Below are 12,278 nucleotides of genomic sequence, written 5' to 3' on the forward strand. Positions count from 1 at the left end.
ATTTGATCGGCTAAAATTTCACATAGCCCTTTTAGAGAAAAAAAGTGTAACCGTGCCCCTCACCACACGGTCTCTGTGCACTGTACAATATTTTATGCATCTTATGTGCTAACCAGCGTCTCCTTTACAAGAGTCACACCACGCAAAGTATGCACCACCAAGTACACACGATTGCTTCGGCAAAACCCACATAGAAGAGATGCCCATGGTTTCAATGCCCATGGTTAAGTCTAACACAAGCTCCCTCAGGCCAGCAGATGAAATGATTACCAGAGCCAAAGATCTTTTCCCAAGATGTTGAGAAATGCCTCAGCTGATCACAGCTGTCAAGGCAGCACACAGGGAGAAAGAGTTCTCTTGGGCAGCCAGGCCCAAACTATACAGGGTTTTACCCTTTTGGTAGCTTCAAAATTCACTTGTATGTATCCGGTTTATTACATGTTTATTACTAGCTCAGAGGAGAAAAATAGTCATTTCCTAGCCCCAAGCTAAGCACCTATGCCAAGTTTCTGCAAAGAAGAATTGGAAAGGGTGGGGGCTACAGTTATTACCTACTCAAAATTGACGGGCTAATTCACCCTCAACTACAGAGCTACTACGCAAAAGCTATTTCACAACAACATTCAGGGTTCAACACGCAAACGTGGTGGCACTGCTAGTTTACAGAGAAAGAGGACTCAGTCTGACAGGTGATATCACGCCGCCACCCCCCCCCCCCCTTTCTTTTTGGTAGCATAAATTGAATTTCTCAGGTAGAATAATCATTACTAGCACCAAACATATCAACAACAACAAGTTAACTCACTTAACTTTACGTATAATAGACACGGGGCTATGTCTACACTATAGACCTTACATCAGCACAGCTATACCTGTGCAACTGCGCAGCTGTAAGGTCTCCTGTGTAGCTGCTCTATGCCGACGGGAGAGCTCTCTTCCGTCGGCATATTTAAACCACCCCCAACAAGCGGCGGTAGCTATGTCAGCAGGAGAGCATCTCCCACCGTCACAGCACGGTCCACACTGGAGTGTCTGTCTGTGAAACTTATGTCGGTCAGGGATGTGCTTTTTTCACACCCCTGACCAACAAAAGTTCTACTGACAAAAGTCCTAGTGCAGACATAGCCTAGATCAGAGTTTCTCAAACTGGGGTCCTCCAGCCCCGCTGATCAACTCCTCTCCCTCCCTCCCAGTACCTCCTGAATGCCGGGGGATCACCTATTCCCCAGCGTGCAGGAGGCACTGGGGGGGGGGGGGGGGGGAGAGAAGGGCAGGGAGGGGGCAGAAAGAGGCAGGGAAGAAGAGGGGCAGGGGTGGAGCAGGGCGGGAAGAGGTGGGTCAGGGGTAGGATGACCAGATGTCCTGATTTTACAGGGACAGTCACGATATTTATTTTTTTTCTTATATAGGCTCCTATTACCCCCCTCCTCCCCCCCATCCCCTGTCCTGATTTTTCACACTTGCTATCTGGTCAGCCTAGTCAGGGGTGGGGCTTTGGGGAAAGGGGTGTAGTGGGGGCAGGGCGTGGGGCTGAGCAGGAGACTTAAGGGTCCACGAAAAAAATTAAATCAAAATGGGGGTCCTCGAGTTGCTGAAGTTTGAGAACCGCTGGCCTCGATTGTTATGCACTAGCTGGTATCTCAGCCTGCATCCTAAGATTAACACAAATAGCACAGCACTGCTCCACTTTCGCCTCTTCAACAGCTTGTTGTTGGCTAATGAGGGGGCGACAGACAGAGATAAAACAGCCACTCACAGAATAGCCAGCTATGGATCCTTCATACACTATAATCCTACAGGTTAAAGTGTTCCAGTCAGCCCCTTCCTTTAAAAAACAACATTGTGCCCAATGTTTTTGGCCTCATGTACATCTGGGGGGGAACCATCATGATCAGACTTGGATGAGCAACTGTAGAGAGCCTCTTCTCCACCTTCAAACAATGGGAAACATCAGTGAAGTCTGAGGCACTGACAAAAGTACAGAGAGCACAGTAGTGAAAGCCAGAAACTCCTGAACTCAAATCCTTCTTCTAAGGCCTGTTCCATTTACAGCCTTGGGGAAAACGTCACCAAAGCTCCAAGCCTCACCTTGCCCTTCGGTTAAAGAGGGGATAAATATTCCTAAGGTTCCTGTGAAGCCGGGTACTAGTGTTTGTGGAGCACTTTGAAGATGAAATGCACTATGGGCTCAACCCTAGTGCCAAGCTTTCCTTCAATCATTGCTTCAATCCAGCAAAGCACTTCAGCGCATGAGCAGTCCCACTGACTCTACGGGGACTTTTTATGTGCTTAACATTCAACACAATCTATACATTTTAGTGCTCTGCTGGACTGGGGATGGTATATAATGCTAAACTGATAAACCTAAACACACAGAAAATAAATCCATCCTGCTGAGAGGCCCTTTTGAGGGACTCCTCCTTACTAATTCAGAGCCCTCCTGATTTTGTGGGTTCAAAGTAGACTGATACGCCTTTTAAGTACAGCTGTCATTTTATTATTCTGCTCTGGGTCATGGGATTCTTCCCCCCCCCCTCCTCCATCGAATATCTTGTATGGACATTTCCATGGACAGATCGCTACTTCCCTCCTGATTAAAAATGGGGATTTGTAACTGAAAAGCTGAAAACATCAAGACAATGACAGTGGTGCTTCTGGAAGATATTCTATACAGATACACAAAAGCGCTCCATCACTTAGAGCAACAAATATGTGCCCAAGAGACATCCATACACAGTACAGCACTTGCTATTGTATACTGCTGGTTTTAATGCATCTTTTCCAGGTTCAGAACCGAGGAAGCGATGAACTCTGAAAAACATCACTGTTTGTTATGTATTAACCAGTTCTGGGTCCGTAATTACACAGTCTCGTTATTCTCAAACTTTTGCTCAGTCAGTTGTATTTTTTATGGAAAGCTGCATGATTTCTTCTAGGCTACAACACTGGAAACCTTACTATGTAGCACATGGCATTCTGCCTGATTTGAAAGGATTTTTTAAAGTATTTTTTCCCTCCTATAGCAGGAAACAAAACTGTCCTCTAAAGACTTGAGGGGCAGATCCTCAGCTGCTGTAAGTTGTCATCACTCCACTGCAGATGATTTACACCAGCTGAGGAACTGCTGCTAAAAAGAGGTTGTAGTTACGCATTTTCATAGCTCTGCCACAATAGTATGGAACACACAGGTAGGCCCAATACATTGATAAGCATTCAGTATTTCTTCTCCTAGACCATCCCTCAAGCTTCGTGATAAATTCATGAGAATTTTTCCTTCCTTAAGACGCTTACAGAAAGATTCTGCAGCTGTTTATAAAGAGCAAAGAATTTCAGAGAAAGCAAGCTAGCTGCTTGCACAAATTGCAAACAATCAGCTATATTTGCCATCCACAGAAGTGTTGACAGCAAAACACCTATTCTAAAAAAAGAAGCTGCAGGGAGAAAAAAGAAACACACTGTATAGTATAAATACCAGAGTCCCTATGCTTGAAACAGAGCTTGTCTTCAGGAATCGTGTGAGAGAGACATGTAAATTCAAATGTAGTATGCATTGGGATAATGGAAGATGTCCCTCTTTCATCTCCCCCTCTCCTCCCCCAAAGTCTACACCTGTGCTTTGCACATTTGTTTAAGTTAACCATTAAAAGAAAATAATGCTAGCCATATTAGAAACTGGATGGCAACCAGACCTTAAAATTCAGCTGTAATATCTATATTTTACATCAATTTTGTTACTACCAGCTTACTCCAAAGCATTTAGAGACCGCTTGTTTGAGAGATGCTATACAAAATAAAGTCAGGGTCCTGGAAGCAGATACATGCGGGCAGCCTCTTGTGTTTGCACAAATCTGATCACAGTACCAGGACCATTTAACGCCATATTTGTGTGGTAACTGGCTCAGCACTTTGCTTATCCCAACAATGGCTTAGCATTGTTTGAGTCACATCACAAATATTTTCATCTGTTTTTCAAATGTGCATTTCCTTGTGTTCATATCAAACACACACACAAAAATGCCACCGGCTATCCCTAACCACTGAATCAGTGTAAGGACCTAACTACCAAATTGCTTCAAGAATTATAGCCATTTCCCTTGTGCATCTTGTGCCAAGTTTTGCCATGTACACGGTTTAACTACTCTTCACCCTGCCCATACTGAAAATACATTGAGAATTGGAAAAATACTCAGTACTTAATATTTCTCATCTCTCAGCCACTCAGATACAATCTCTTATCTATTCTCCTTTTGGGCCCACTCAGATTTCTATCCTTTCTATATCTCTATCAGCAACAGCCTTGAACATTTGACAGCAATGATTCCACATTCCCATCCAAAAGAGCTCTTCTAGCCACAACAGGGCAGAATGAAGTTAATGATACCTCTCCAACTTAGCATTAAAATAAAAGTCAAATCAATGCTTTGCTCTCAATTACTTTATGGAGACTTCAATTAAAAGACTATAAAAATTTATATTCTCTTATCACTAGGCCTCCGGATTTCCATCCCTTATTAGGGAGGTGGGCACTGATCCTGCCTTAGAAACGTGTTTTTATTCTCCAAAGAGAAAATTTATATCCCCTTCTTGTATCTTTAAGCCCAAGCAAACTCATGGATATAATCAATGTAGGCCTGCCTGTTATCATTTATTTGTATGCTAGGAATGCCTGGAGACCACAATCAGGATCAGGGCCCCATTCAACCAGGTGCTGTACAGAGCAACGGCTCCAACAAGCTTACAGCCTAAACAGACAAAACAGATGAAGGGTGTGTTGGTGAAAAAGGATGCAACATACAAGCAAGAGTGATGAGTGGCCCACAGTATCTTAGTTCCTTTTTGGGGTGGGGGAGAAGAGAGTAATGATAGTGTGGAATAAAGGGGAGCGGGAGGGAATAAGTTAAGAAAAGCACAGAATTAGGAATAAGAAGGAAAGGAAGAGCAACACTGAAAAGGGGGAGCATGCTCTGCATCAAAAGACAGGATTGTTTGAAACATGCTCTTTAAAACCTCACCCCAAAATGATCTCCATACATTTGCTGTATGCTACGAGAAATTAACAGCATACTACTGTACAGAGCTTCTCAGTATTTTGTTTCCAGAAAGGAGTTACAATCCATTCAGATCAAATGCTATCTTCCCACAGAGAGCTACAGAAAGCACATTACATTCACGGGGAAACCTGTACAATGTTAGCACAGCATACAAATCTACTCCTCAGAGGGCACAAAGCAAGTGTTTATTTTTTAATTTGGACCACTTTGAAAAAGATCTTACATATAACATCTGTACGTTATCACCTCAAGAATAGATTGTAGGGAACAATAGTTCATCAAGAATGGACAATATGTACAGCTAAATTTCTATGATTCTCTTGAATTCTGAAATTGCCAAATCCTGATTCTGGAGCAAAAATACCAAGCATGGCACCAAATGTGAACACGTCAAACATGAGCCTCTCATAATGAAGACCCTGTGTACACCATGATAAATCTGACCTAAACTTTGCAGCAGAGGGCCTGGATTTTGCCTACACAGCAAACTGTAAATTCCACAGCAGAATAAGATAAAATAAAAAATGGAAGGGGGAGGGGTTACTGAATTATATATTAAAATGAACAATACAATATTCCAGGGGGAATAGCTCAGTGGTTTGAGTATTGGCCTGCTAAACCCAGGGTTGTGAGCTCAAACCTTGAGGGGGCCATTTAGGGATTTGGGGCAAAATCAGTACTTGGTCCTGCTAGTGAAGGCAGGAGGCTGGACTCTATGACCTTTCAAGGTCCCTTCCAGTTTTATGAGATAGGTATATCTCCATATATTATATTATATAATTATTAACAAGGAAGTGCTATTTACTCCTTCTCATAACACAAGAACTAGGGGTCACCAAATTAAATTAATAGGCAGCAGATTTAAAACAAACAAAAAGAAGTATTTTTTCCACACAACGCACAGTCAACCTGTGGAACTCTTTGCCAGAGGATGTTGTGAAGGCCAAGACTATAACAGGGTTCAAAAAAGAACTAGATAAGTTCATGGAGGATAGGTCCATCAATGGCTATTAGCCAGGATGGACAGGGACGGTGTCCCTAGCTTCTGTTTGCCAGAAGCTGGGAATGGATGACGGGATGGATCACTTGATGATTATCTGTACTGTTCATTTCCTCTGGGGCACCTGGCCTTGGCCACTGTCGTAAGACAGGATACTGGGCTAGATGGACCTTTGGTCAGACCCAGTATGACAGTTCTTATGTTCTTAATGCTGCAATTTTTTTAATTTACACATAGCTGCCAAACTTTGCACTGAAACCAACCTGCATTGTAGAAGATGTTGGAAGAAGATTTGGTACTTTTGGCCCTTCGGAAATTGAGAGAAGCAGTTTATGATTGTGGACTAGAAGCAAACTAGTTCAATGTTTCTGCTAAGAAGACCAGCACAAGACTGGTTAAGCATGCTAACATAGTCATCATTAGGTTTCAATGTTAACTCACCATTGAGTCTATTGGAGGAGATCACACTTTGGAGCTATTGTTTATAGGCTCAGAAGCCTTGTCCACTCTAAGGAAAGGTGGGCATCAACAACAGGACAGCTGAACTGGTGCTAAACAGTTTAAATCAGGGGTCTCAAACTCCTGGCCCCCAGGGCTTCAGCAGTTTTGGGGCCTGGTCTCTCCCTTGGCCCAACCTGCCGCCTCCAGGTGCTCCCCCCCTCAGGGGCCCCAGCAGTGCAGGGGAGCTGAGCGGCGGCTGCCTGCTCGCTCCAGTTGCTACCGGCCCCTCCCTGAGGCCCAGGGCAGGGCGGGGCTGTGCCTCTGCACTGCCCCCGCCCCGAGCGCCCCTGTGGCCAATGGGATGCTGCGGGGGGGCAGTGCCTGGGGGCAGAAGCGCACGGAGGCCCCCGGGCCTGTCCCAACTTGGAGCCCTAGGTAAGCGCGCACACCTGACCCCTCCCAGAGCCTCTGTTCACACTGTTTATATTTGGGGGAGTTTCATCACAATCACAAAGAATAAAAATTAATAAAATGAAAAGGCTGGATTCTGTTGCAAATTCCACACCATTGCAGAGTACACGGGGCTCTGGCTATAGCCTTTCCATTATGGGAATTACGGACAGATCCTGCAACAGGACAGGCGGGCAGACCCCTGCTCAGATCCCAACAGCTTTGCAAGGAGTCCACCCCCACAGTTCCACTTGTACGAAATGGTCCTTAGAAAGCTAAGTTCCATTTTACTGCAGCGGTACAGCTAGCTGAAAGCACCCATTAATCTCTGAAAAAATTAATTATTTTTGTAAACTGTCATTATCCTTGCACATAATTAGTAAAAACAGCTAATGTTTCATTAATTGCATTGATGTAATTTAATTGCTTTGTTTAGACTAAACAATAAGGAACATTGTGCTTGTTTATCTAAACAGTGATAATCAGAGGTAAGAATTGGTGCAGTGTTCTTTTTCTCTAAATCTATACACCCCTCCTAGAGTTCAGTCTAGAAAACAGGTTCCACTACTATTAAAGATTTTTTTAAATCCACACCTGTTCCCATTTCTGTAAAGCAGCTGTGTTAAAATCTTTCCAGTGAGCAGGGTTTCTGTACATGTAACAGTGCATAAACACACACAACAGCAGCAGCAAAACAAGATGCATCATTTTTATAGGAGAGAAGTAAAGACATGTTCTGCTCTTCTCTATTTAAATAAAAAAACAACAGATTTAATCTGGCAGAACAAAACATCTGCTAAATGTTTTTTTTGAAGTATATGTAATGAAAATTATTACAGGGGTGGAGGTTGGTTTTTGTTTTGTCTTTTTAATGAAACCTACACTTAATGTAAAAAAAAAAAAAAAAAAGGCAAAATTTGGAAAAATCACACTTGAAGAACGTGACAGCAATAATTGCAACATTCTTCTGATACACACACCTCTCCCCCAAACCTGCCTACAATTAAAAGCACCGCTTGTAAAGAAAGTATCTCCATAGATCTGTTTAGATGAAAGTGCATGTGAATCCAACCTAAAAAATAATTCCTGGACCAGACACCTCCCCTCCCACCCACCTCGTACACACAAAAAACCATTCATTTATGTATGCCTCACTGTAAATTATATTTTAGCTAGTAAAACTGAGCTCCCATCCAAAGTACATCCACACCCACCAGTGAATCCCTCATCGCTGAGAACTACCTCCAACTGGAACCCTCATTTCCCAGCCCTTCTGGGAAGAGTCCTGTACAAATTAAAAATACATTACAGTATTCTACAGCAATGATTCTAAACAGTGTAACACTTCACTACTGGCTGTATTTAGACTATAGCTGGATTCCCTCAAATCTAGACCCTCATCTATGCCCCATCCGAGAAAGGCATCTTGTCCTTGTTAAGGAGAACATTACAGTATTCCGCAAGAAGAGCTGCAAACACTGTAGTAACGTTATTTTAAGCTGTAGTGGTTTGGGACCATTTGCAGAGATACCGTAGTTTGTTTGTTTTTAAACAAGACTAGGCTAGAAGATCCTCCCCATCCTTATATATATTTATATATACACATATATATATAGATAGATATAGATATATATCCTGCAGAGAGGCCCTTTGCAGTCAAGGATACCAGTCAACACCCCTTAATTGATGGCTCCCTCACAAGAAAGATCTTTGCAGATTGTGATTTCAGTTTGCAAGGGGGCAAAGCTATGAGAACTGATGCACTTTACATTTAAAGGGACTCAGGAAAGGGCAGTTACCATCCATATGAACGTACCATATATAAAAAAATTAATCACAGATTAAGATACAGTTTCAACCCAGAAAAATAAATATACTTTTTAGTATCTGTAGGTCTAGATTTTCATACGGCACTCATCATGGTGGTATATTGATGCCTATATTGCCCCTTTCAGCCCCACCCTAGAGCTTTCCAACACACTATAATAGGTGTCCTACACTGAATCACTTCTGGCCTTGTTGCATTTATTGTTAGGAATTGCACAGCCTAAAACAGTTTTAAAAAAATGGTATAGGAAATGTTGGCGTAAGGTAAAGAGATCCAAACTTAAATGTTCACGGATGGGCACTGCAGGAGAAGGAGGTGGTGTCCTGCAAGCAACTCAGGAGTCAAAAACATCAACAATTAACTAACATACTGCAAAGAGCATTTATAACTGATGCCAATACACATCCAGAAGATTAAACACGGGGTCTCTGTCTCATCTATAAACTAGTGTAAAGGGGCTTTGGGTGGGGTAGGGAGTTAATGCAATGATCCTTCAATGCAGCTGGAATTTATGGTGCAATCATGTGGTGCTTGTAAAGTTTACCCAGCAAAGGTTACTAGATGACTTCCCAGCACCTGGTCCCCCAATTCCCTCTCAATCACTTACCTTCATGTCGCTTATGATGGTCTGGAAGAGCCCTCCAAGCGCACTACATTCCTTCTCTATCACAGCCTCCATTTTCCCGGCTCGATCACACAGGAGGACACAGACACTGCTGCAATTTCACAACCCTAAAAAAAAAAATCGCCCCAATCTCCCACCTCTCAACAAAACCGGAGCAGCTCTTAAAAAAAAAAAGGGCGAACCTAAAGGCAGCAGGGAAAATAAGTGAAATCCTTATCTCTCTATTTTGAAAAAAAAATCCCAATGTTATTGGTGTCTATTTTCTACATACAGTCCCCAACAACCCCCAAAAAATATCCTGAGATTTAAAACCAAGCTGCTACTATCCCCCCACACAAGGGCAACAACAAAATCCATCCTTGTGCATAATGGGTCATGCCCACAAGTAGGATCAAACCTGGTATTTCAATCTAAAACAGCATCAGCTGTTTAAAAATGAATGTAATGCACCAGACCTGCTGCCTACCAAAAAAACCCAACAAAATAACTATTCATTTAAGGCAACAAATCTGATCGCAAAGAAAAGCATTTAATACACCCACGCTACTGCTTGCACTTAAAAAAAAAAGTAAAGCGCGTTTAACAAAACAAATCAACGGCTTGCCAAAAAAAAAGCCTAATGCATTTAGAGCAACAAATTAATATTTCAATTTTAAAAGCCCCACTGCATTTATTAATGCACTCGGCCGGCTGGTCGCCACGGCGGGAGGGGAGCCAACTACCAATCTAGTGTTTCCAGAAAGCCCCAATGCACGGGATTCATCTGCTATTTGCAACCCCCGCGAGCCACCCGGCCGGCAGAGCTGCCCCTCTCGTGCCCCTGTGCTGCGCTGTGACTGGGCTCTCACACAGCTCCTCTAGCTCGCCTCGCGAGCGCGCGCCAGTGCCCAGGCCCTACTATCTCACCTCCCCGGGAGCGGGCGCGCGGGCGCGTCACGAGCGCAGAGTGCCCGCCCCGCCCCGCCCCGCCGCTGCTGATTGGTCAAAGGGAGAAGAGGCGGGTGGGTAGAAGGTAGCTGCCGGCTCCAGAGCGCGCGCGGGTGTGGGAGCGGGATGCTGGCGGAGGAATGCGTGGGAGCTGGGTTCGAGTCCCTACTCTGCTACTGTGGGAGTGACTGGTGTGGCTACGCGTCAGGCTATGGGAGAGTAGGCTGCGTCTTCTAGCATAAGGCAGCGCTAGGATCCTGGGTTCTGTTCCCAGCGCGGGAGGGGATGGGGTGCTACTGATTTTCAGTGGCTTTGCCCCTCCATTCCCCCAGCCATGAGAGATGGCCTGTGAGGAGATCCTGAGGTGCAAAGGGCCTATATCCAGAGGGGTTAATGACCTAACCAAGGCTGTGTGGTGTTGCAATCAACAGCCTTTTCTACCCTCTGTCAGGCTGGTGTTTGTACTCCCCACAAGCTGCCCAATTGTCATGTAATTTTAAATATAGTGCACACAACAAAAACCATGTTAGAAGAATATTATTAAGGTGGTAAAGTCAAGCACACTAGGAAATGCCAGAGTTAAGGCTGTCTGTGCAGGGGTCCTAGGAAAAACTAGTTGCAAGATCATTTAATTAAACATTATCACAATGCACTCAAGCAAGCTGGCCAAATTAATGCTGCACAGGCACCTGTAATTCTGGCATTTGCTAACTTTAGAGCTTGACTTTCTAACCTTAATAATGTTCTTTGAGAGAGAAAGAGTGTCTAATGTCCTAAGTTTTTAAAAAAGCAAACTGAAAAAATAAATTCCATCATGGGCATCATGCTGATATTCACATGGTTCATCATTAGGTCTACTGCACAGACTTTTACCAGGTAAGCTAATGGAGTGACTGGTAGCAATAGTAGGCTGTCATCCTCTATGTGGACTAGCACTAAAAGGGGCTGGAATGCTTCATGAGAGGGTTTCATAGATATTTGCTGGCAGCAAAGGCATGATGAGATTTGTGAAACTTGGGTTCCATCTCAGGCACTGTAGAAGACTGTGTTCTCCTAGGCACAGCCTCTTCTGCCCATTACTCCCTAACTTGACCCCCTTCTATCCTGTTCCCTCCATTCTCTCCCTGTCTACTTCTGTCTCTTCCCTCTCCCTGGTTACCCATCCCAGTCCCATTCTCCTCACCTACCTAGTCTCAGTCTCCACTCCTTAGGCTTCTCATCCTAGTCATAGTCTCCTTGCCCAGCAAGTCCTGATCTCACCCCTCTGGGACCCCACCCCACATCTCCTTGTCCGGCTGGTCCCAGTCCCATTCTCCCTCCCCAGCCAGTCCCAGCTTCCCTTTCTCCCTCCCAGAAGCCTCTAGTCCAAGTCTCCTTCCCCCAGGCTCCTTGTCCCAATCAAATCCCTATCCCCCACATTTCAGGTGTGGCTCTTGTCCCCTCTGCATTTGAATCAGGTAGCTATCTGCTCCACACTGCATGGGCCAAGTGGTGGTGAGGAGAGGGTATTGAGAATACAGGAGAGACGGCCTCCCTGCTCTCCATTCCAGGTCCCAGCTTGTAGCACCCCAAAGATGCAATTTAACCTGGGAATTTAACTGCAAAAGTCTTGCAAGTTTCTAATGAGCATGTGCAAACAGCAATTTTTAAATGGCTTATAACTTCCCCAAAGTTGGGCAGACTTTAACAGGGTTGGCAAAAGGCACATCCCTGACACAAAAGCCATCCACCTGCTAAATGTCAAGTCCCTGCTCAAAAGCATGAGGGTGCGAGACATGTTCAAAGAAAAAGTCACCAATATTTTTTTAACATGGGCAATTTGATAATTAATAATATCCTTGTTACTGAAAACAGCTGAACCATTTTGGCTGAAATTCCCACCCTCCTCCCCCCAAGACAAATCAGCCTGAGGCAGATGCCTGGCATGGAAAATTTCAGCCCAAATAGTTAAAAGTT

General features: G+C 44.2%; 1 protein-coding gene across 17 annotated transcripts in view; it reads right to left on the minus strand.

The window, feature by feature from the left end:
- MTSS1 (MTSS I-BAR domain containing 1) overlaps positions 1–10,347 on the minus strand; it is a 175,281-nt gene extending 164,934 nt beyond the window's left edge. For 13 of the 17 annotated variants that reach the window (XM_065586114.1, XM_008165167.4, XM_005288795.5 and 10 more), the window contains exon 1: positions 9,378–10,305. In XM_065586114.1, coding sequence (XP_065442186.1) covers positions 9,378–9,449 — 72 coding nt within the window. In that variant the 5' untranslated portion in view covers positions 9,450–10,305. Of the gene's footprint in view, positions 1–9,377 lie in introns of all 17 variants that reach the window. The other 4 variants (XM_065586115.1, XM_065586112.1, XM_005288793.5 and 1 more) reach the window with 3 other exon arrangements.
- Positions 10,348–12,278: the final 1,931 nt, after the last annotated feature.

The sequence above is a fragment of the Chrysemys picta genome, chromosome 2, assembly GCF_011386835.1.
Source record: "Chrysemys picta bellii isolate R12L10 chromosome 2, ASM1138683v2, whole genome shotgun sequence".
In the NCBI taxonomy this organism is placed as follows: Eukaryota; Metazoa; Chordata; order Testudines; family Emydidae; genus Chrysemys; species Chrysemys picta.